The sequence below is a fragment of the Lissotriton vulgaris genome, chromosome 3_1, assembly GCF_964263255.1.
Source record: "Lissotriton vulgaris chromosome 3_1, aLisVul1.2, whole genome shotgun sequence".
Classification (NCBI taxonomy): Eukaryota; Metazoa; Chordata; class Amphibia; order Caudata; family Salamandridae; genus Lissotriton; species Lissotriton vulgaris.
The window spans coordinates 143,388,262-143,415,030 of NC_141689.1; the positions used below are offsets into that span (position 1 = coordinate 143,388,262).

General features: G+C 41.6%; 1 protein-coding gene across 1 annotated transcript in view; it reads left to right on the forward strand.

Moving 5' to 3' along the window:
- Positions 1–371: 371 nt before the first annotated feature.
- The window catches only part of LOC147726107 (vomeronasal type-2 receptor 116-like), a 104,258-nt gene continuing 77,860 nt past the window's right edge, over positions 372–26,769 (forward strand). Inside the window, exons 1-2 of the mRNA XM_086963420.1 lie at positions 372–620; positions 5,880–6,722. Of these exons, the coding sequence (XP_086819546.1) occupies positions 372–620; positions 5,880–6,722 (1,092 nt within the window). The remainder of the gene's footprint in view (positions 621–5,879; positions 6,723–26,769) is intronic.

The window sequence follows — 26,769 nt, forward strand, 5'->3', positions numbered from 1 at the left end:
AATTTCGAACCAAACTGTATGAGTATGAGCCAGAGGCACAGCGAGAGATGCATTTCAGGGATAATTATTGGAAAGCTCGACAATATAATGGGGGAGATAGGCCTGGTAAAGCGTTGTCAATGGCAGTGTGAGATGCGCGTGGAACTAGCACCATCTTGGAACAAGTGGATGACTTGGGAGAAGTCTGTAGGGATAATGATCGTATATTGGTCACACTCCAGGCAAACTATATGCAGTTATACACATCGCATTCCTCAGAAAACACTGATCTCGAGGGATTTCTGGGAGAGCTGGCTCTTTGCTGGTTGAGTGACACCGATAGAATGTTCCTCAGTGCCCCGTTCTAAATGGATGCGATACGAGATGCCATAATGTCCCTCAGTAATGGGAAAGCACCCGGCTTGGACGGACTCCCAGCTGAGTTTTATAAATGCTATATTGATATAATGGCTCATGTATTAAGAGAAGTGTTTGAAGACTCGTTGGAAGTTGGGATCCTGCCCAGATCCATGAGAGAGGTGGTGATTACTTCCCTCCTTAAGCCTATTAAAGACCCGACACAGTGTGACTCTTATCGACCTCTGTCGTTACTTAACTGTGATGCTAAGATCCTTGTCAAGGTGTTAGCTACGAGACTCTCCCTACTCATGACCAGCATTATACTACCCGATCAGTCGGGATTTGTTCCGACGAGATCGACTTCCCATAATCTACGTACCGTCTTTTCACTCATTCAAACAGTGGCCCCGGAACTCCCTTTGGCTGCGATATTCCTAGATGCATCCAAGGCGTTTGATTCCGTGGAGTGGCGGTATCTGTTTACTGTCCTGCACAAGATGGGCTTCCCTCCAGTCTTTGTGGGGTGGATACGTTTATTATACACCGCTCCTACAGCTAAGGTGCTGGCTAATGGTCACTTGTCGGGGGCCTTTGCGATCACTAGAGGCACCCGCCAAGGATGCCCGCTGTCCCCTCTCCTGTTCGCTATATCGATAGAACCATTGGCCTGTCGTATTCGACAATTACACAAAGATAGCTCCTTTCGTTGTTTTCAGAGACAGCTTTCGATCTCGCTATACGCGGACGATGTAACTCTCTATGTCAAAGACCCTCGGAATAACCTAAATGCTCTATTGAGGGAGTTCGTTGCTTTTAGTGGGTTGTCTGGTGTAACGATAAACTGGGGAAAATCAAAGCTGTTCCCGCTGACTGCTGCAGTATCGGAATTTTCACTGGATTACCCATTGGAATGGTGCCATACCGATCTAAGATACTTAGGTATCCGAATATCCGGAGATAGGGATGAGACACTCCGGCTCAATTATGGAACGGCCATTACCAAATTGATGGACTCAGTCTTGCGTTGGATAAGGCTTCCGTTATCAATGGCTGCCAGGGTCTCACTGATTAAAATGGTGGTCTTGCCTTGATTTCTTTATTATTTTCTCAATATACCATATTACCCAGGGTCCTTTTTTTTAAAGACTTTGAAATCTGACCTGATTTGGTTGGTATGGGGGGGGGTAGACAGGCACGACTCAAATGGTCTGTTATGGTGCAGCCCTATAACATGGGTGGCTTTGACATACCTGACTTTGATCTATATTACTTGAGTGCACAGGCGCATTACTTGTATCACTGGATCAAACCTACCAGCTTTATGCCGCAGATAGCGGTTGAGGACTGGATAGCCCACCCGTTGCCTTTAAATGGCATTGTGTATGGTCCTGCTAGTGCTCTGGATACCCCGCCGACTACAGTGACGTGCACAGTGGATAAGTGGAAGAGGATAGGGCAGCGACTGCGGGCACCGATGCTCTACGCGCCCCGAATGCCTCTGTCATACCACCCCCAGATGGCGGTATTTCAAGAAGTGGGCTTCCGCAATATGTGTCGTAGACTCAATGTGGGTACACGGGGCGACTTATTCCCTGGAGGGATCTTCCGCTCACGGGAGCAATTTTTGGGTGAACACCCCCCCAGCCCTTTGGAGGTATTTATTATATCCGGTTGCGAGAAGGATTAAGAACAGTGCTTCCAGATTACCCCAAGGAACCCCCTTGCACTGCTCCCCTTAATGTGGTCCTGAATAGCACGGATGGTGCGCATTTGGTATCTAGCATTTACAGCAGCATGCGTGGTATGATACCAGCAGTTGTGGGTACGGCCGGGGCGCATTGGGCTGAGGATCTTGGCAGAGAGTTAACAGATGAGCAGTGGGAGTACTGCTGTAGACTCGCGGGGACATTGATGTCGAGTTGCCGTTTTAAAATAATTCATTATAAGTTTCTACATAGATTGTATTACACCTTGGCCCCAAAATTTTGATTTGACCTCACAGACTCAGACTGTTGTGAACACTGTAAGCAACCTGGTGCTGATTTCATGCATTTGGCATGGGACTGTCCGCAGGTGAGGCTATACTGGGAGCAAATTCATGAGGCGCTGGAACTTATGATAGATGATGCAATAGAGATGGAGCCTCTTATGTTTTTATTGGGCTATACGGCATCAATCCCGAGGAGCAGCCGAAAGTTTGCCAATGTAGCATTGCTATTGGCCAAAAGACGACTGGCGTGCAGATGGGGGAGGGGGCGTGCCCCCAAGTTTAAGGAATGGATACAGGACATGGTGCACTGTCAGGAGCAATATGGGATATACTCGGAAATGCAATCGATGACATCTACACCGGCTGACATTTGGGGCCCACTACACACTTACCTCATACAGACGGCAACACAATCCACGGATGGTGCCCTGTCAAACTCAGAGAATAGGCATTTCCAACATGATCACTAGTCCTGGTTGGTACATGCTACGTCCGTGGAGTGGACCAGCTGGGGAGATGTTTAACACCACTATCATACGACATGTCCTGGGCAGTTATGGGGTGCACATAGTGAGAGCAATTCCCGAGAGCCGGATAGGAGGGGACACCTACACAATTAGTTAGAGCCGGAACAACTCTATCCCAGGCAGGTGTAACACGCACACGGCGCACCTAGAGAGATACCCTAACTGCGGTAAACTACACTGAGATTCAACTTCACTTGTCTGCTGCATTGCAAACACATACCAGTGTATTAAATAACATACACTAACTGTGGATGGGATTGTGGAAAGCCAGGCTAACGGGTGCTAAGCACAGAGGGAGAGATGTATGTTACATGTTAAATGTATGATCTGTGCATTTGTTCTGTTGTTTCCATGTGGCGGCTTTATGCTCGACCTCGCCATCTCCGCTATCACTGATATACTGAACCTAGCTCAATACGCGGCCGGCCCGAAGTGGTTGTAGGCGGCTTGCTGTGTCAGACTACTGTTTAATATTACTCACATATTGATGATCAAAGATTGCGATACTATGCTGTGTACATGTGCATGAATGATAATAAAGGTTTTTTGAAAAAAAAAAAAAAAGATTGCAAGTGTTTTGGCTAAAGGCGGCAAGGTCAAGCTTCAGCGAACAACCTCCTGTAATGGCTCAAGACTAAATCTGTGCTCTATTCATACCGTCACGCGAAAATGCGTGTTTGTTAATCTCACGCTTCTGTTTCAAAATCTGCTTACAATCACCCATCCGTCTGGCAGCCAGCTCACTAATAGCACTTAATTTACAGGCTCTGGTCAAAAGTAGTGGTTTCTCTTTGGAATTTATGGATACAATAAATATCTCAATTGTGTATATACCAAATATAACCATGTTTTAGGAGAGAAGCACATGCACTTTAGCACTTGTCAACAAAATGAATCAGCAAAAAGAGGAGGTAAATAGCAAAATATCTTAGGGAAAGACCACACCCAGAGGGCATATTCTGAGCATACATATGGCATCCTTGGCACACGGATCTCAAAATACATCTATACTGCAGAGAGGAGCATAAAGGAACTGCCCTGCTGTTCCAAGCCCCAACAAAGGAAGATTAGGCTAGCAAAGAGACATGTGTGCCAACTTTGGCTGGCTTGAGAAAAACCTTTGCAACAGGGGCAGCCTAGGGGCAATACTATACAAATGTATAACAAAGGTTCTAGGTGGTACACACAACAGTTATGAGTTATCAGAAGATCAGTAATAACATCTTAAAATGACTTCAATGTGAATTGTCAACCAGAAAACAAAGGGGCATATTTAAAAGGACATTGCAGCTCCGGAGCATCACTTTTTCCGAAACTCTGGTTGAGCAGTGCCCTGCTCCATATTAACAAAAGCACAAAAGCAGCACTAATCCAGTTTGTTTGTAAAAATGTCCCACTGTGAGAACACTTTTTTAAAAACAAGGTAGTTGAATATATTTCTTTCAAAATGGATCATATTTCACTACATTAGTGCTCTTTACTCAATTGGTCACTAGCTGCATATGATTAAAAAAAACTAGACGAGGTGTACACAGAAAAGAAGAAGAGAAGGGAACAACTTATATGACAGTATGAAAAGTTATTATTGATTTCCAATATTCAAGGGCATCAATGGCCTTCCAACACTAATAATTGATCAAGTTATCACAAGGATAAAAATGATTTTGAATGAGCATGAGAATTAATTCAGCAAAAGGCAAAAAAGGAGCAACTGAATTAAGCAAAAGAGAATGGAGCGAAATAAAACAAATTCAAGATACTCACAGTATGTCATTTAAATAAATAATTGGCTGCAAATGGTAACAGGGGTCAAAGTGAAGCATCACCAGGTAGAAATGGCGTACTTACTAAATAAATACATAGGGCAAAGAGTAGCAGGGGGAAGTTTAACCAACTGTAAAAATGCATGAAATAGAATGAAAATGTATAGGCAACAATGCCCAATGTAGTTTAATCTTATCAGAATAGAAATTTCCTGTGAGGCTGCAGAAGTGCACATAAAGAGGCAAACTCTTTATGAGGAGAAGCACGCAATGTGCTCTGCTAGAGGTAAGGTTGCCTATTTGTTATTACGTCATAAAAAAAAATGCATACAAAAAAACATGGTCAATGATGGTAAAAAAGACGCAAATTATAAAATGGAAAAAGTATTAATAAAATTAGGGTTGGGTTCACTATGCAATAAATGGAGAATCTGAAGTCAGGATAATTTGAAAGAGAAAAAAGGAAAATTAAAATAAAATTTGAGAAACGTGGACACATTATCTAAAAGGTAAGGATATCATGGGGAACAACCAATTAAAGCAGAACGTGGCTATATTGAGGATCACTGTGTGAAATGTGTATTTGCAAACACAATAAATTGATGGACGAAGTGCTGAAACATGTCAACCACTCACCCACAGTCGAGATCCGGGTTGCATCAATTGTTCTTTTGATTTTTGATCACTATGACATCAGTTTGAACCCAGCCATATGCAAATCAGTCTTGACCGTGCGACTCGTGAGAAGAGCCCAGCACAAACTGCAAGGCCAGGTCCTCCTTGGTTCAGAAACAAGTTTACTGGAGCCAGGCTAGCTGGAATCTAGTGGCACCGTGAGCAAGGGACCCACATCTGTGCAGACACTTAGCCATTTAGGGCAAACATAGCAAGCACAACAAGATGATGAACTGAAAGCTGAGGCAGCAGTTTGGGCTGGACTGTTTTTATGAGGAGCAGGATCAAGACTGATTTGCATACGGCTGGATCCAAACTGGAATGGAATGGTTAGGAAACAAATTATGGATTTAGGCGCAGATCCCTGTACTTGGGGTGCATATTTGACATCATCCAGCAATTCGTCTATCAATGTTCTTTTCTGCTTTTTAGAAAAGCGTATTTGCAGCCCGTGGCAATGTAAAAGTGTTGATCATTCCAGCAAAGCAATAATTCGCTCAGTTTACAAGTTTAATGGCTGATATAATTTAAGGACCTGAACGATTGTACAAAATAACTTCTTACATTTCTGGTTCTTCCTTGCAGATTAGTTTTGGAGCTTTGGAACCGCAACTCAGCGACAAAATGAGATTTCCATATTTTTTTCGCACTGTACCTAATGAGCTTACGCAGGTCGCTGCCATCGCTCAGTTGCTACATTCTTTTGGATGGACCTGGGTTGGTATTCTGGCCACAGATGATGACAGCGGGGAGAGAGCTGTTCGGGAGCTAAAGACAGCGATCAGCCAGTACGGAGGCTGTGTGGAGTTTTCCTCTATGCTACCCCGTGAGTTCAATGTGTATGATAACAACATTTATTTGCTTCTTAATGCTCTTAGTAAGTCTACTTCACAAGTCATCATTCTCTACAGCACAGAGACATCTATGACCGAATATATGGCATACCTCCAGTGGCAGCTATCGCCTAACATCATTTGGATTGCATCAGTCTCTTTTTCCTTTTTAACCGAACTTGGTTATGGACCATACTTGACAAAGCTGAATGGAACACTCTCACTCGCAGTTAGGAAAAATAACATATTAGGATTGAAGGATTTCCTCTACAGTTTTAGCCCTTCACAGTTTCCAGAGAGTGAAGATCTACTGGAACTATGGCAGACACAGTTTAAATGCAAATTGAAGGGTTCAGAACCTTGGAAATTTTTTCCCAATTCGCCTATGGACATTATTCCTTTCTGTACAGGAAATGAGACCATGAAGAGTCTTGACTTATCCTCCAATGTTGTCTCAAACTTTCGATTCACTCACAGCATGTATACCGCTGTGTATGCGTTTGCACACGCCTTACACGACCTGCTTTTTTCTGCCTCAACACCAGAAACTGTTAACACTAATGGGAGCCTTCACCTGGAAATCATGTATTCCAAGGTAATATTTGATGTGAGATGAAGACAGACTTGATCCATTACTAATTCTTTCAACTGATTGTATGTACTTAGGTAGTTTGATTTGGATTGTGCTCTATTCACATGTCTATTTTCTGAATAGAGTTCCTTTGTACTGTTCCTTCTCTCTACGTTATAGATTTATCTCCACTCAATTATGTGAAACATCATAACTAGTTGGTACTCTAGTGGCTTATTCCTAGAAAATGAACATTTCTTTTTTTAAGTGCAAAATACATACAAGTAGTCAATGGTACCTAAATAGACATACCAGTTGAGCACTGCATACCATTGTAACACTAGTTATTTCTGTATGAATAGCAATTCTCTTGCTTTATCTCATGGCCTCTCTATTTATCTTTAGACACAGACGCTTATGGTATGAAAGGTATCATAGGGTGTGATAGGGATTCAGAGCAACATCTCTTGATCTTCTACATTCAAAATCTTGTGGAAAATGCCCCACTAGTATTATCGGGTGGCACGATTACTGGGGATTCCGTTTGTGAATGTTTCCTTATCTAGGCAGGGAAATCTACCAGCTACAATGAGCAAACCCATTATGATAATGTTGTATTCAACATCTTTTCCAGGCTGAGCTAGAGAGAGAGAGAGAGAGAGAATTACTGCTATTGTAAGCCAGAAAAGATCAGAAAAAAGGAATAGCAAGAGAGACCTAGTGAAATATATTTGTGATTAGAGGCTGTTTGTGTTGATGAAATAGTCTCTTAATTGCAGGGCAGCGTCTTCTCAACCCCCTCTCTTTTTGCTCTGTCCTGGGGTGGGTGCCACTGCTCATTTTGGCTCAGGCAGAACTGTTTCTCACTGTACTCCTCACCACATGTAGGACTTGTTTGTGGACATTTGCATTTTGGGATGATTTGGGGGATTTCGTTGAGGTGATACTTTCCCAGACAGCAGAAATCAGATTCAGATCTGGTCAACACACCCTCTGCTGTTGCAGAGCCAGCCTGTTCTGTTCTTAACTGCTTGTCCACGGCAAAATGTCCTGCATAATGAGTTTCACCAGGAGTTTACTCAGGATTAGCAGAAGGGTGATTCAAAGCCAGTTTTTACCATTGGTAATATTCCCTTCTTTGGATTGTTAATAATGATGCCTTCCTTCAAGTCAATTGGTACTTTCTTTCCTCCCCAAATCAATGTAAACAGTGTTTGGAGGATCTTTGCTGATGTTTCAGTATCTGTATCTGCCTTGAAGATTGTTGGATTCAGGTTGCCTTTCTCAAGAGCTTTGTCCTTTCTTGAGAGCATGGATGGCAGTGGCGATTTTTTACTTCTGTGGTGAGGTGGTGTTCACATTCAAGTCTTCACTTGATGGCACTGGTATGTTCAAGAAGTCAACCCAAAGTGCTTCCTGCTCTTTATCTCTTGTCAGTGGGCAATGCTATTTTGATTTGTAAGCACATTCCTACCCCACCAGGGCTTTCCAGTGCTGACATAAACAGATGGAACACTGGAATGGAGACATTAGAAAAAACAGGTTTTAATACCTGTCTAAAAATCTCAGGTGAGTTGCATGGGCAAAATTTCTAGGGAGTGAGATCTGGAATTTAGGCCCAGAAAGGCAGATGAGCACCCTCCCTGCCATGACAATTTTAATCTAGGAATAACTGAAAGATTGTGCTTGATGGAAAGTATCATCCAACCAGGGTAGTAAGGTTGCACCAGTAACCTTATGTATGAAGGTCCAGAGTGAGTTTTGTGCATACAGCATATCACCTTACATTGAATATGTTTAAATATGGCTAGCCGATACAGATTTTGGAATGTGATACAACAGGTAATCTGCTGCATTCTGAAGAATCTGGAACCTCTCTGTTAGATACATAGTAGCGCCATTATAAAGAATATTGCTATTGTCAAGCCTAGAGTCTTGTTCTCTTTAAATTTTACACTGTTGTTCTTCATCCAGCTCGCAACAACCAAAAGACAAGGAACAAGATGAATTGATGTAGGGTCAGCCTTAGCAGACAATGATACAAGAAACTCTGTTTTGTGTGCATGATAAAAAGTCTAAGGCCATTTTCTTCCTCAATGTCCACAAGAGGACAGACATATATAATAAACAATGTTAGGCTCAAGGAGGAGCCCTGTGAAACAACACACAGCTGCACCTTCGTTTTCTCTTTTCTGGGCCGGGCAGAACTTGGTCCCAATTCCAGCTATTATTAAGCCCAAACCGTCTCGGATCATCCGGATATCGGTTGCGGATGTTCAGCGCTGATGATCCTCACCCATTCAACGTGAGTTGGTTTCTATTTTGTAGGATAGTTATGTTTATTGTCAGGCGTTTACATGGAGTTCGCCTAAAAAAACGCCATCTGCACCACTGCGGAAGACATTGACATCTACTTACAGGATGGCTTGGCTATCGGACACTCATAGGAAGTTTTTAACCCACCACATTACTAAGGAAGAGCTTAGTGATGCAATCAATTCCCTCCCAAACAACAAGGCCCCAGGGGTTGACGGCCTCCCGGGCGAGTTCTACATAACATACAAAGACCTGTTGTTGCCACACTTACCAGCAATGTATGAGGAATCATACAAGTCGGGTAGGCTCCCTGATTCACTTAGGGAGGCACTGTTAATAGCGCTCCCCAAACCTGATAAGGGCCCAACTAGTTGTGACTCTTACCTTCCCCTCTGCCTGATTAATATAAATGTCAAGATTATGACAAAGGTAATAGCCTAGAATACAGTTACTACAAGAAAAGTTGGTACTACCTGATCAAGCAGGATTTGTCCCCAACAGATCCACCACTCAAAACATAAGAATCATTTTTGCCATTTAACACCACTTAGATCCGGAGCTGCCGGCAGCAGCGGCTCTACTGGACACCGCGAAGGCCTTCGACTCGGTGGAGTGGAAATACATGTTTGTAACGCTGCGCAGGATGGGTTTCCCAGACCCCTTTGTGCGATATATTGACATCTTGTACACCAATACGACTGCTGGAATCTGAAAAAAAATGGACAAACTTCTGCCCCTGTATACAGAGGAAGAGGGACACGACAGGGATGCCCACTATCACCGATACTCTTCACCCTGATATTAGAGCCCCTAGCCTGCTTGATTCGCCAACAACCCTCGGAAGCTGCCTTACAGCTAGGCCTGCGACCTCTCAATATTTCCCTATACGCTGACGACATGGTATTGTTTATCCGTAATGCAAACACATACCTAAATGACATGATCAGGGAATACATTCGCTTCTAACGATATGCTGGAATGCGAATAAACTGGGATAAATTGGTGTTGATTCCTCTAACGCTGGGCACAACCCAACCAACCCAACCAACGCTGAATTGTCCTTTAAAATGACAAACTGACCCGGTCAAGTACCTGGGAATATGGATACACAGGGATCCAGATCAGGTACTAAGAGAAAACTATGGCAAAGCGCTAACTAAACTGGATGAGCAGATCACCAGATGGAAGCGATTACCCTTATCATTAGCAGACAGAATACTGTTGCTAATGATAATAGTTCTCCTCAAATTTTTATGTTTATTTATTAATATCCCAATTTGGCTAACGCAGGCATTCTTTTCTAAACTGCAAACCTTACTGCAGAAACTCACGTGGGCGGGTAAACAGGCCAGAGTAAGCTGGAAAGTGTTAATGTAGCTACCACCAGGGAGGGTTCTGTACACCAGACATGCAGTTATATTTTTATTGCACACAGGCGCAGCACGCACACTATTAGATGAAACATCATGCGTAGAAACAGATAGCGTACACCCAAGTCCATTGATGGCTTTTATATCTAACCCTGCGTCCTATACCCACACAGACACGATTCACCCCATGCACTGTACCTCAAGATCGTGGCACACATTGGCGAGCAGGGCAGATAAACTTCCTATCTATGTCCGGGAACTTCCCTTAGCTAATCACCCGAAACTATCGGTGACAAGAGTAAAAAACATGACACAGCTATTAGAGGAAATGAAGATGTATATGATGAAAGATATTTTTCCACATGGCAGATTCATACAGCGAGGCGACCCATCGCTAAGCATACTCAATACCCAAATGAAAATGTTTGCTCATATGCGCCTCCAAATGGCGGTCAGGGACATGTACGCCACTTACCCGGAGGAACCGCCGACACTACTCGCACTACAATCCTTATTGAAAGCACCAACACAGCAGAAACTAATAACCCGCCTATGCACTGCTTCGCAAGCAGAACAAACAGAGTTTAGTAACAAATCACTCCTTAGATGGGAAAAATTATTGGGTGAAACCATTGCGGAGCAGGACTGGTAATATAGTTGTATGCAGCAGCAGTTATTAACATCAATTTGCAACCTGCATTTCATTCACTTCAAATTTAAACACCAATTTTACAATTCCCTGACTCAATTACACGGCTATGGAATCAGAACACATGGCAAATGCCATAGATGCGATGCTGAACATGTCGATTTTCTACATGTAGCATGGGCATGCCCACAGATCCACAAGTACTGGCAAGAAATACTGGACACACTCTCGAAGATGCTAACTGAACTGGTACCGAATGCCCTTTTGGTGTGTCTGCTAGGGATATACAAATTAAAGCCCGCAAAGACAAGAAAGTTCCTTGCGGTATCACTACTACTAGCTCAGAGGAGAGTAGCCATTAGATGGGGCAGCAAGTGCCCCTCCAGTTTAAGGACTGGCTAATTGACAAGTCCTACTGTAGGGAACTCATGTAGGTATATGAAGAAGAATTACCACAGGCATCAAGGCCCGAAGATTTCTAGGAACCGGTGAAAAAATGTCTCCTAAACACGCAAAATGTTGATTAAGATGATGTGAGGTATAGAGGGGATGGGGAAGAGGCTGACTAGGTTTTGTGCCTTAATGGGAGGAGAACACTATGAATAATGCAAATTCTTATTATCTATGTGTCTATATATGTGACAAGTTATCAGGATGTATTAGGGAGATTACGCAAAGTAGAGGGACCTCAAAGTACATGAAAGATTGTTGATTCACCTATGTTTGATCTTAAATGTCTATTGCAGAAGATCTGACTTAACATGCATATAATCAATCCTATTACTGTACCATTGGTTATAAAACATGAACAATGTCAATGTGAAATCACTTGTCAACCGGACAAAATAAATAAATAAAAGGTCAGTCTTTAACATGGCGGCCTGACTCATAAGTGGCATAAAAAGTTTTGAACACATCTCACCAACCCCCAACTAAGCATGGGCGAATTTTGCGAATCTGGCGTTCGGGAATTTGCGTATTTGCGAACTCGCAATCCGCAAAATCTGCGAATTCCCGTGGATTTTTTTTTTTTGTGTTCGCAAGGGTTTTTGCCAGTTCGCGAGGGTTTTGTACCAGTTCGCAATTGCGAACTTACTTGTCGGCTCGCAACGGTCGCGACTATGTTGTTTCTACGTCTGATTCATCATCACAGGTTCACAGTACCCTCTGTTTCACCACTGCCACGCTGTTTCACCCAGGCCACCCTCTGGTACATCAATGCCACCCTCTGTTTCATCACTGTAGATTATGGGGGAAAAAGCAAGCACACCTGCCCTGATTCAACTGACATGAATTAATTTGGGGTTGATTTATTAATGTGTCACTGTTTTAAAATTCCAGTCTGGCACCTGCTTCCTTATCTGTAATTTGCTTTCTGTTGCAGCGCAAATTTTTTTTCCAGGACCTTTGTGGCCTACTTCTATGAGCCTGCTGTGAGGGTCAGAGCAGGGTCATAGAATTGTTGCAACTAGCAACTGAACTCTGGAGGGGCCCCAGTCAGGAAGCACTACAGGGAATGGTTACTAATGATGAGTTTGAACTTTTGCACCTGCTGAGTGCTTTCAGTTTTGCAAAACTCGTTTTTCTGCAGAACAGCAACTGTAATGCCCCAAACAAACTTACTTGTGAAAGTTGATTTCTAATCCAAAAGTGATCCAAAGAAAGTCAAAAGGCCTCAAATCCTAAAAAGTGCAGGCAAATGTCAACCTGAGGAGTTATTCTGATAAAAATCATCATTTTCAGAAGGTCTATGCTGCTTGCTAGTGGATTTCTTGTGCAGAATTGCAAATTTTGTAATTTCGCGAGTGCAAGATTGTTGCTGCCCGCCACACCTACATGTACGCAATTGGGAACTCTTGCGATGCGTCGCCAAACTCCCGCGGGATCCCGCAGCAAGATCCAAAATGGCGCAGCACTCGCAAAATATCGAGAAAAACAACTTGGCAACTGCTGAATGATGGTAAGTGAACGCCGCACGCTGCAATATTGTATCACCAAGAAAAAAAATCCGATCCGTTTCGGTCAATTCGCGAGAGTTCACGGATTGCAAATTTACCGAAAATCCGCAAAATCTGCGAGCGGAACAGATTTTCCGCCCATGCTTACCCCCAACACACTCAACTGGTTCCCATTGAAGGTAGATGTATTTACAAACTGGCCTGCATTACACACAAGGCCCTGCACACCCACTCCCCCAATTACCTGAACAGCAAACTGATAAAAGCAGGAAAATCAAGAACTCTGAGAAGCACCAACTCACTGCTTCTTATCCCCCCAAAAGTGAAAAGGAAAGCGACCCAATGCAGATCCTTCTCTGGTAATGTTACCAGGATATAGGAACACACTCCCTACGGACCTCAGATGCAACCCCTCCTTCCCTGCTTTAAAAAGGACCTGAAACTCCTGTTCCTAAAACCAATACTTCTCTGACCAAGCTAACCAACCTAGTCATCAATAGACTAATGAACTCCCCTCTCACGCTGACTTTTAATGATAGGGGTTATCCAACTGTTCCAAGCACTTGCGTTTTTCACTCCTTCACTGTATACTTAAGTGTGATGTCTTTGCCTATATATTTATACATCCTCATGTCCTGTGATGTAGTGCAACTTTTTCTTTTCCTTTGTGTTTGTAAAGCGCTCTGATACCCATGGGTCTAGCTAGCGCTATATAAAACTTTATAAATAAATAAAAAATGAATAAAAGAATTGTTACAATATCGTCTGAAACTACAGCTAATAAATGACTTTGTTACGTTTTAAAAAACAATTGTCAATCTGCAAAACATTGATGATTGATAAGATGTTTTTAAGGATCTTTGTGCATATACAGGGCAGTGAGATCCAACGATAAGAATCCCAGCCTGAAACTTTAATTTCTTGAGTAAGGTTCTCACCATCACTTGTTTCCAGGCCCATGGAACTGTGCAGGTTTATCAGAACTTGGTAGAGTGTAGTGTGGAACAGTACATTTCTGTATTATGTACAGTCAGTTTTTTTTTGTTAAACCATACTTGAACCCTGAACAGCTGTGACAGTCTTTATTAAGGAAAATGTATAATGGATTAAAACATACTGAAATTGTGAAATAAGAGGGAAACAAAACACAATTAAACTCAGACATGATTCATATACATGCATTGTATTTTTTTTTAAATAGACAACTGAATGACAAAAATTGACCAGAGTGTCCTGGAGATATTCATTTTAAAGGAACAATAAAGCACAGAACTTGAATTAACACAATAAATTATTACAATCAACTGCAACTCACAGTTCAGGACTAGCTACAAAAAGCATGAACATTGCTATAAAGGCACTCTTGTGGCAACCAACTCTAGAAGGGAGCATGCTACAGGGATCAATAAGAAGCAGTTCAACAGGGGAAACAGTTGGAAAAACATTGGCAGAGCCACTCTTGTTCTGACAACACAAATGCTACCACACTTGCCTTAACCACGCATATGGCCTAACCAAGCATACGCATGGTTACGGCAGTGCGCAGTCTAGTTGCTGGCTGCTTCTGGGCAGAAAAGAGAGCAGCAAGGTTCAGGAGAAGACACAGTGAGATAAGTGGGACTGGGGCTCTGTTTTGGGTGATAGTTTGTGAGGGTTGGGGGAGTAGTTTTCAGGGCTGGGTTAGTTTGCAGGGCTGGGGGTAGTTTTTAAGGCTGGGTGGCCAGGTGTCATGGCTGTGGTGGCTGTCACACAGAGAGAGAAACACAGGCATACTCTTCCCTTCCTTTTCTATTGTGTGTCTGGAAAGCGAGTGGGTAATGGACTACACCACCGAGAATCCATGGGGGCAATTCCAGGATACTGCAAGTGTGGTCAGCTGATGCAGTGAGGAAGGAATATCAACTGGCTGGCCCGCTGTTCTTTGCTAGTCATTTCTGATTATTCTGGAATCCCGCAACCTGCCTCTTTGCTTCAAGAAACTTGATTCTGCCACAGTGAGAGGATTTATCAGTGCTGAATTTCCCAGCGCCTTGTCTCCATGGCTGCCTCTGCCGTGTTGTTTACACTTCTTGTGTAAACATGCAGTGTTCTACAATGACCAAGCTAAGACAGCATTTGTGATATCGTATTTAAGAGGGAACACTGCAAGTTGTTCTGTTCCTTTGGTGGGAAGAGATGACCCTGTGTTGTATGACTTCCCAGCATTTTGTGAGGAGATGCGAAAACTCTTCGATAGATGATCTCATCTGCTAACTCTGGATATGGAACTAATCTCACTAAAGCAAGGCACGCAGGATCTCCTTACCTACATCACGTCATTTAACTGGTTAGTGATTGAGACAGATTGGCCTCTCGACAAGAGAACCTCCTCGTTTTACCAAGGATTGAGGGGAGAATGAAAGGATGTTTTAGCCCAAGTGATGCACATGTCACAATCCTGTGATGAGTTGATTGCTCTTACTGTGCAGGTGAATCACAGCCTCCAGGAGAGAAAAGGAGATAAAGGGAGAACAGTACCCAGGTTCTACATACATCGTCCCAAACCAGTAATCAACGAGTGGTCGCGTTCCATGGACAGTGTAGAGCCTATGCAAATCAAGGCCATCTGAGGGCCTTTAGCCAATGAAGAATGAGATAGAAGATGCAAACAACGATTGTGTCTTTACTGTGGCAAATATGCATATTTCCTTGGAGAGTGCAGAGCTCGGACCAAGGCAGTGGAAAAAGGAGTAGTCACAAGACCACTAGCTATTTTGCAGCATGACTTTAATGATTGGGAAATGTCGGGAAACTGAAGAGCCAGAGCAAGACTGAGGTCCCATGTTCAAGCGCAGCATTTAATGAGGTCTCCCTGTTGTAATTTGGTAGCGATTGGGTTAGCATTAGCAGAAGCCATCCTGTATTTAGAGGCTATCTTGTCCATTTTGTGGAATCCATTTAGTATTTCTGGCAGCCATCTTGTTTTCCATGTGCTAACACGTTCGTGCCATGTGCTCTGTCATACCTTGCTGTTGTCTGCTCTTGAAATCTGCCTAGAGACAGGTTATATTTAGCCTCTTCTGCTTCGCACATGCTCAGTTGAGCTTGCAGCTGTCCTTGCAGCTGTCCCTAGCCTGTAAATGTCAGGATGTGTTCACCAAAATTAGCAACTGTAGGCTCCTCCCACTTGTTGACTGTGCAGTTTCTGTATGACCTTATATGTACCTGAAACCTTCTCTTGTACTTGTACCGCCTTCTTTTGAGCCCCTGTGTGGGTATAAAAGGACCATGCTCCTTCAGTTAAGTGTGCTACTTCATACACTACCGTAGGGTGTTGTGTGAATGTAGTTTCACCTCATGAGGTATTTACTATTCCAGTTTCTGTGCCAACTTCTATTCTATTGATCTGAGAACTTGTGCAGTGAAGGGTGAAACCCTAGCACTGGTAGTCCTTGCTGAGGCTCACCACCACAAATTGGCGCCCAACATGGGGCTCAGCGGCGACTCGGATGCCCGAAGGAGTGGTCGAAATGAAGGATTGGAATCTGGCTACGGACGATCAATGCCCGAGGAGACCTGCGTTTTGGCAAACCACAGCGTTTTCCTCTCTCTCTGATCTGACCATCCAGGTGGTGCCGGTCCTCGACTGGGATCTCTTCTGTTGATTCGCTGCGCAGTGACCGTTTGGTCGATTTAAGAATTTGGCAGTTGGAACCTGGATACCAAGTGATTGGTAAGCGTTGTTGTGCTGCAACACTTGCTGTTGGTTAAATGCCTGGGATTGGTAAGGTAGTTTAGTAATGCTTACTGTGGCTTTGGAATTTTGGAATTTGTGTTGGCCAACCTGAATATGTATGGGATTGATATATGAATTGCAATTTATATAGACAGGTAATGAAAATAATTTTCTGTGTTTGAATTGATTTGAACGGCACATCGTACTAAAGGTACCTTAAGTGCTACTTTGGTTATAATGCTGCATATTCTGCACTATTTTTGGCATGCCTGTTTCTAGCACACTTCGTAGGATGTGTTGCTTTTGTAGTAGTACCAATTTGAGACTCAATGAAGCACATCCGGCTCCCCCGGATGGGACGCCCAATAGGGACATGTATATTAAGTATGGTAGTTATTCTATAATGTACAGCACGTTATGGAATAAATATACTCGTAAGGATCCAGAATTGTGTTGGCCTATGCATGGGTCATTTGATTTGCGAAAGATTCAGTATGTGGAATAACAAATGTTTAAGTGAAAGGCTAGGCAAGATATGTTTGACTGTGTGCGAATGTGGGAAACAGAAGTGCTTCAACGAATGAAGTGTGAACAAGCCTTGATTGAAAAAGAACAGTGAGAAAATATTCATGCGAAAGCATCAGAAATGAAAGATAAAGAACTGAAAGAAATGAAAGAGAGAGTAGATACGGAGCGTCATTTACAGGTAAATGGCCAATACACTGTTTGTCGACCTCTTTATCCTATTCTTAATACACCCCAAGATGATTCTCTCGTATTAGATCGTTCTACACCTCCGTATACTCTTCCTTCTGCTCCTCATGATTCAGATGAGGACTCTCCTACAGACCAGGATAAAACACAAGAAAGTCGTTCTATGTTGTCCACTGAGCATGCGCCTCAGCTTAGATCCGCTGCTCGCAAAGCCGCCCGTATTATTGCTTCTGCTTCTGAACTTTTAGATAGTATAAAAGATTGGTTTTAAAGGGAGCAAATATATTTTACCAAGGTATTTGCCGCAGAGGTCATTAAATGATTTTGGAAATATTCTGAGGAACTGGAGCCCCATGATGTAGCAAATGATTGTAAGCAAATGTGTGATGGTCTTTTTGTCTTCTCCCAGGTGGCTGACACGATCGGACGTTTGGTTAAATTGCGTGCTGATGCAGTCCGTTTGCAAGAGGCGAAAAAGGCAGCAGTCGCATCTGCACGAACATCCCGGATTAACAAGGCACAAGCTTCTACTTCTGAAACAGAATGTTGTAGTTCATGAGAGACATATGTGGGAAGCCGCGCCTTTGTATGCTCCTCCTAAAGGAGCAGGTACGATTGATGACAAGGCTTCCTCTGATGCAAAGGGTTATTATATTTATAATTGTATTTTCACTCCTTGGAATAGAGCAGATGTTATGGCTCTTAAAACTGCATTGCCCGATCCATGGAAAAATCCAGCAGCTTTTTATGATCAAGTTGAGGGTGCCATTAGTTTGTGTACTATGACTCTGCCTGATATTTGCCTGTTTTTCAGATTGATATTACCCCCTGAGATGTGGAGAACTGTACGTAAGGTTGGTGATCATGCGACTTTGGGGGCATTATGGAAAGATTTAGAACGACTTGATGCAGAGAGGAAACCCACACAGAAACCATGTCCGTTAAGTTTAGATCTTCCCGCAGCCATATTAGTTAAGCTAAACACGATTATTCCCCCTAAAAAGATAGATTGGACTGTACTAGCGTCTTGTAAGCAAAAGGCAGATGAATCGGTTTCTGACTTCTTTACACGCTTTGAGGAGGCATTCCATGATTTTAGTGGCCAGTCATTGACAGATGACACAGGCAGGCATCTGTTCGTCGATAAATATGTTGCAAACCTGTTGCCAGGAATAGCTAGTCACCTAAAGGCCAGTGAGAGTTCATGGACTACCTGTTCTCCTGTTTCTCTTTTGACTATGGCTCAGTATTATGAATGACAGGAGTTAGAAGCGGAGGGTAATGAGGATAAGAAGACTAAGGAGTTAATAACTAAGGTTATGATGGCTCAGGTTTATGGTCCACCTTCTAGAGGTAATGATAGAGGTGGATGTGGATCTTATGGTTTGTCTTTTCCTACTTATGCTCATTTGAATTTGTCTGTTGAACAGTGTGCGTACTGCAGGAAATGTGGCCATTGGGCTTCTGATTGTCCAGCATTGCGTGCTCAGCAGTATCCGCGTGGACAGGGACAAATAAGAAATCGTTCATGATATTCAGGGCCTAGAGGAAGAACAGATGATCGTACTAGGTTTGATGCTAATACACGTGGACAGGATGGGTTTAACACTTTTGATAGATGAAATCAATATCAAATGTCTGATTATGTGCTGTCTTACTTGAAAGACTCTGCTTATGCATGGGATTGCCTAGGATGGGGTAAGGAATCAGTTGAAGTTCCAGTAGATCAGAAGGGTCCCTATGTTACAGCACATGTTTTGGGTTCCACTGATCAGTTTATGGTTGGTACAGGAGCTACTCATAGAGCCTTATCTAAACAATTGGTTCCAAGGGCTCCCCTGTCTGGCTTAACGATTACATCGATAGATTTCGATGGAACACCTACCCTTAGCCCACTATCACAACCACTTGCATTCCATGTTGATACGTTTACTGCTCCATGTCCGTTCTCGCTTTCTCTGAATAAACCAGACAATATTGTGGGACTTAATATGCTAAAATATTTCAGGGCTACAATACGATGTTCTCCTGAAGGTGTAAGTGTTATTTTGACTGACAACTACAGTCTGAGAAACAGATCTACAAGCTTATTACGACAATTATGTGTCACCTTTAAAATGGTAAAAGTGGTGCAAGGAGCTTGTAAATCTGCGTCTGACTTTTCAAGAAAAAATCTCAACTCCAGACTCTGCAAGACAGTTTTAATGTTGTTTTCTCTCTCTTTCTCTCTCTCACTCTCTGTGACATAATTTCTCTTTCTCTTTTAAAGTTATAGACACTGCTGACTACTTTAACGTGTAGAAGCAGAGTTGTATTGAAGTTGTGAACTCTGGTTTGCGAAGTTGTACAGAATGTGTACAGTCCGAGGATTATACGTGTACCATTACGAGCACAAGCTACATGCTAATTGGCTGTAAACTGTGTGTCAACACTCCAAACCAAGAAGTGTTGGCAGTCATCTTGTGCCTCGGTAGAAACGAGGCACAAGTAAATTGAAAAACAAGTGTGCAAAAGGCGCAAAGGGAGCAGGGTAGAAACACCTTGACACCCTAGGCCTGCTCAGGGGATCCCACAAGGACCCCCAAGGCCCAAAAATGTTTTTTCTTTTTCAAACATCACGGGGTACGCGTAGGGTACGTGTACCATGTTGATAAAAAAAATGACATCTTTTTTTTTTGTCCCCGGGGGGCCAAATCCCGGGGGCAATTGACTCTTTGTAAAGGGGGGCCCAGAGGGGCCCCCAGCCATGGGGACCGCTACCCCCCAAGGCTTATTTTAATAGGGGGGGCTCAAAGGCCCTTCCAGCCCCTGGGACCGCCACACCCCGGGCTTCTTTTATATGTAATATTGGCTCATGGCCCCCCAGAGCCCCGGGTACCGCCACTCCTGGGGCTTCTTTTAAAAAAAAAAACCCTGTGCATTGCGGGCACGCGAGTTATAGTTACCTGAACTAACTATAACTGGTGTATTTTAATGGTTTTGTACGAGTAAAATGTCCAGCTAACTATAAGGACCCTGAAATCAATGTTTTTTTTCAGTGAATTAACAAGGCTTTTTTAACTATAACGTGCCTGAAACCAACGTTTTTTTCAGTGAATTTCAAATGGTTTTTAATGCTAATTTCTAACTTTAACGTAACTAAAACCTATATTTTTTTAGTAAATTTCAAAGGTTTTTTAAATGCTAGTTTTTAACTATGCCTACAGAGGTAAGACATGTGAAGAAAGAAGAACAAATGCACACACAGAAAAAAAATATGCAGAAAGAAGCAGTGCATTGCGGGCGCGCGAGTTATAGTTACCTGAGCTAACTATAACGGGGGAATTTCAATGGTTTTGTATGAGTGGAATTTCCACCTAACTATAACATGTGGGAAACCTATGGTTTTTTCAGTGAATTTTCTAAGGTTTTTAGGTTTTTTAAATGCTAATTCCTAACTATAACGTGGCTGAAACCTATGTTTTTTTCAGTGAGTATATATATATATATATTCAATGAAAAAACCATAGATTATAGACCATATATAGTTAGGGATTAGCTTTACAAAACCTTATTTTACTCACACAAAACCATTGAAATTCGCATATATAGTTAGTTGCACTAACTATATGTCGCACACCCGCAATCCACTGCTGATGATGTCACATATTACATCATTCATGACATGGTCAGTGACATTACTGATGACATCACTGATGACAACTCAAATGACATCACTGATGACAACATCCAGTTGTTCTGTAAAGTTAAAATATGTTTTACATATTGAATAATGAGTGGATGTATAAGTGTTTGGATGAAGGATTTAGTAGGTGCATGACAGACTGTATGAGAGAGTGATTAAATGTGTCTCACTGAGTGCATTGGTTATTGACTAAACTGTCTTAATTTGTGCATCATTATGTCTGTTGTTCTGTAAACTGCTGCATGTGTTGATCAGTAGCTATATGAGTAACTATATGGGTTATTGATTGGTTGCCCAAGTATTTGTATGGGAGAGTGAGTGTGTGTGTGTGGGTGGCTGGGAGGTGTGTGACTCTGTGCATAGATGTGTGAACAGTTGATTCACTAGATGTATGGGTTCAAAACTGCATGTGGAAACAGCTGTATGGGTGGTTGACTGTGTGCATGAGTGTATTGGTGCGTAAATGGATATCTCAGTGCTACATGTCAAAGTAAGTACATATGTAAAACACAGTACATGTGAGAGTTGACATATATAAATTACTGTGTATAAGAGCTAGTGAATGTGTGAGTGGCTGCATGGATCATTGAAAACTTGTATCAGTGATTGTATAAAAGAGTAAATATGTGTTAGAAAATGTTTTAATAATTAAGGTGTGTATAACTGTATAGTTGAGGAAATGGAGGTGTGATTGATTCTTTGCATGACTGACTAGGTGTATAAGTAACTCTATGGATGAGTGACAATCTGTGAGTGTCTGTTTACACTGAGTGTATCTAAGGTTATATTAGAGTCTGAAGAGGTTCATCGTATTATCACATGAATGATGTCATCAGTGATGTTGTCAGTGATGTCATTTGAGTTGTCATCAGTGATGTCATCAGTGATGTCACTGACCATGTCATGAATGATGTAATATGTGACATCATCAGCAGTGGATTGAGGGTGCGCGATATATAGTTAGTGCAACTAACTATATATGCGAATTTCAATGGTTTTGTGTGAGTAAAATAAGGTTTTGTAAATGCTAATCCCAAACTATATATGGTCTATAATCTATGGTTTTTTCATTGAATCTTTAAGGTTTTGTAAATGCTAATTCCTAACTATATATGGTCTATAACCTATGGTTTTTGCAGTGAATTTCAATAGTTTTTTAATAGCAAATATCAAAAGCTGTAAAATGTATTCTTATTTTAATGGAAAAATATATTTTATATGTTTTTAATATAATTTTTTTATGTATATATTTTTTTTATTATTTTTTTTTGTTTCGCTACCGGTCCGCGCACCGGGTAGCTTCCCATTAGCTCAATTTGGTTCCGCGACCCGGTCCGCGAACCGGTAAACGTTCCGTTAGCGCAACTACCGCGTTAGAAAACAACTTCGTGACGCGTCGCGTAAGCGCGACGTATCGCGTTGCCGCGTAATGCGTCTTATGACACGCCGCGTTAGCGCACCCGGAAGCGTTCTGGAACGCGAACTGAGGCGCGAAGCGCAGCTACCCGGAAGCGCTCCGGGTGCATAGCGGGACGCGTAACGTAAGCGTAACAGGTCATGTATCTTGAAAATAACACTTTTTATTGGTTGATTTCACTTTTGGTTTCTGAATGATGTAAGGCTAGGTCATGTGACCTAAAAATAACACTTTTCATTGGTTTAGAACATTTTTTTTCCCAAATGATGAAAGTCCCCTCCTATTTTTCTCACTCTGACTTTCAACTTTGTGAGAGAAAGACCTATTTTGATTATTGGAAGATGGCTTCAATTGTAGCTGCAGCTGGTGGACCCCCACTACCACCACCACCTCCTAGGAAGGATGGACCACCTCCCCAGTTCATTCCCAACCCTGAAGAAGAGGAGGAAGAAGAAGAACAGGATGTACATGACATAGTATTTTTGCCTGAAGAGCCCCGGAAATCACACCGCAAGGACAATTTCATTTGGCAGTTTTTTACATTTCCTCAAGGCCAAAAAAAGGTGAATGCCCGTCATGTTACACCTGATATGTAAAGAAGTTCTGTCCCGAGGCACAGATAAAAAGTATAGCTTTGGGAACTATACTATGCATCGCCACATGCAAAGGTGGCATCCAATAAATTACAGTGTGGCGGAGGTGCGTAACCTACGTGAAAATCCACCAACTCCTGTGGCCACCACCTCAACGCATGAAAGTCTTTCGGGACCAGAGGCGAGGGAGACGGTCCCCACTATCCAAACTAATTTTCAACACATCAAGCTGGTGTGTATTTATTGTGGGGGTTTGCTTTGTTACGGCGAGATGAGCGTAAACTAAATGAACAGAGCATTTGAAAATCACAAGTGCTCAGAACGCCCCAAAAAGTGATTTTTTTTTTGCTCCTGTTGAGGCGTTTCTAATGCCTGTTTTTCGTTCTTCCCCCTGAAAAAAACAAAAAAAAATTAAAATTGTTCAAAAAATACAAAAAAAATAAAAAATGTTCAGAAAAATAATAAAAAAATATAAAACAACAAAAACAATAAAAAAACGTTCTTTTCAGAACTACCTCCTATTTATAAAAAATTGCTAAAATGTTTAGCACTCTTGCATTCTCTTTTTTTTTGATTCCCTTCCTGGTTCGCGCCCCGGTACGCGAACAGGAAGCGAACCAAAAAAAAAACGAAAAAAAAAACTAGTGTATATAAGGGAAGGAGACAGAGAGAATAATGTTAAAAGAAAGACAGCTAGAGGGAGTAACACAGAGATACTGTATAATAGATAATGATACAAAAAAAAGTTGTAAGCGGGAAGAATTGAGAAAAAGAAAATAGAAAAGGAAGTGAAAGAAAAAAAGAGTGTAGAAGAATAATAAACAAGAGTTACTTGGAGAATGTGAATGAATCTTCAAATTAAAAAGAAACAGAGTAAAGGATGTGGAATAAGAAGTAGGGATAGAACCGGACTAAAACAACAACCCTGAGGGAAGGTGTTAAAAAAAAGAGAGTGTTAGTAAATAGGATTAAAACAAGGTGTATCATAGTGAATAAAAGAAAAACATGTGGAATGACAGAGAGAAAAAACAGAAAGAAGAAAAGATGAAGTGATAGAAAAAGAATAATTGAAACAGCAAAGAAATGAACATAAGATACTGTGCATGAACTACAGAGAGAAAGCATAAAGAACAACTTGTAAAAGAGTGAAGAGACAGTGACAGTTTGTGTTAGAGAAACGGACTGAGTGAAAAGGAGTGAGGAACTGTGAGAACAGAGGGACTGAGAAAAGGAGTGGAAGGAGTAGAATAAGTAAGTAAAAGAAAAGGAATGAGGGATGTAGCAAAGGCAGGAAACTGAGGGTTAAAGAAATGAAGCAGTGGAACTAATAAAAGTTAAATGTGATAGAGATGTAACGGAATGAGTACTAAACACTTACCTTATAATTGTCGTTAACTTAGTCACTTGTTATTTTTATACTTTCAATCTGTGAATGAAAGAACAAAAATTAAAAAATTGATAGAAGGTAGTAAAAGATGAGTGAGCATGAGACAAGATGAGTACATATTAAAAATCACAATTCAAAGTACAGAATTAATTATACATATTAAATGGTTTATTTTTGCTGTTCTCAGAATATAACAAATTTCACTAAAAACAGTGAGTTGAAGGTATTCATCATATAACAGCGGGGAAAAAAAACACAATCAAAATGATTGTGTTTAAAAAACCCATATAATATAACCAATCAGAAATCAGAACTCCTCAAAAGTAACCTAATTTCCATGACGTCAAAGGATGTCCTATGAACAGCTTATACTCTGTTGTGCTGTTTTTATTTTCTGCCCGCCACTTTCTGAAAGATAAGCTTCATCATTTTAACAAAAATGTGACATACAAAGCAATTTAAAACAGCACACTAAATTACAGCAACACCTAGAACCATTATAGTCCAGTTACCTACCCTAAATTCTCACTTCTGAAAACAAGTCAAAAGGCAACATTGCTTCATAGTCAAATGGTAATCATTGCCGAAAGACTAGCCTTTTTTACATTTCAAATAAGCTGTGTAATATCCTGATGTTGTCAAAGGACCGTCATATCATATAATAGCTGCAGTTACAAATGTTCTTCCTGAAATCGACGACTGTGTAGCCAAAACATTTTTAATTAGACTTGACAACTTATTTACCTCCGGTTTATATAGTTGGAATTGTAAAATGACATTTCACCCATAAGTTTCTGGACAGCATTGCAGACTTACATTACCTTTACTCCTTGTTTTGATCTGCTGCTTGAATTAGCTTATTAAAACAAACAATTTTCGCTCTGTGCTACACTTATCCACAAGGCTATAGAGTGTAGGAGCCATTAGAACCTCTTGAAATGTAAATGTAAATGTATTTGAGCTTATATAGCGCACAGCTACCCGCAGTGGGTTTCCCGGCGCTTGCTTAGGGAACCCGTCCTGGTATTTCCCTGTGAGATAACCCCGGCATGGTATCCACAAGGTGAAAGCCAGGCATCCTGCCGCGAGGGGCTGTTGTGGAGATTAAGCAAGCTATTGCCCAGAGTCACAGAGTGTGAACCCATGAGTCAAGGAGGCACCGGAGCGGGAATTATCGAGTCCGTAGAATTTTTAGCCCAAGACCCGCCGAGGCGGGGAATTGAACGTTGGTCCAGGGCCGATCTCAGCTTCCGGGTCTGTATCCTCTAACTCCTGAGCCACACTTCTCCACAAAATTCCTCAGAACAAATCCCAAGATTCCTTCCCTAAAATTTTGGTTTTAAGAACACCAGGTAAGAATTTTTAAGGTGAAAAGGCAATCTTTTTTTGAAAGTTAAAACAGAATCATTGCAGAATGACCAGCCGTTTACAGACTTCAAATAAGTTGTGTAATGTCCTGATGTTGTTAATGGACCCTCATGATATATAATTGCTGCAGTTAGAAAAGTCCTTCCTGATATTGACAACTGAGAAGCCACAAAATCTTTAATTAAAGTTGTCAATTTTGTTCCATCAGGCCTGCATCGTTGGAACATTAAAATTACATACTGGCCATATCTTCATATAAATAATGTGGACAGCATTGCAGACTTACATTGGCTACACTCCATGTTTTGATCGGCTGCTTTTACTAGCTTATTAAAGGATACTGATTTACTGTCTGGCAAAGTTAAAAATATAAATCTTTCTGAGTCTACACTAGTAGTACTTGATAACGTACAATTATCGCAGTCATGCTGCCATTGATAAGAAAGGCCAAACAGATGATCTACATCTACACCTTCATCTTGCAATACATTAAGCATATGCATTAAAAACTCCTGACAATCTTGCTGAATATTTTGAGAGAATTGTGTTTGACCTGAACATTTGTCTAACAGATTTCGAATTTCAGACACACTTTCTACTCTTGTTCTATCAGTGCTACATTTCTCTAACACAGAATGCAACAAACAGCAAAAACTTTGATCCGAATTGATCACAATTTGTTCTTTTAAAGTTTCTAGAGAAAAGACAACATTAACCATTACATTAGCATAGCAGTTGACACCAGAACTATTTTCAAATTGAAAACCAACAACATCTTCAACAGAATTCATTTTCTTTCTGCTTACAATTTTGGGTTCATCGACTTTTGGTCTTTTTGCTACAACCTCCCTACTATTAGTGATATTTCTTCGTTTCCGGCCTACCACACGTTTCTCAAA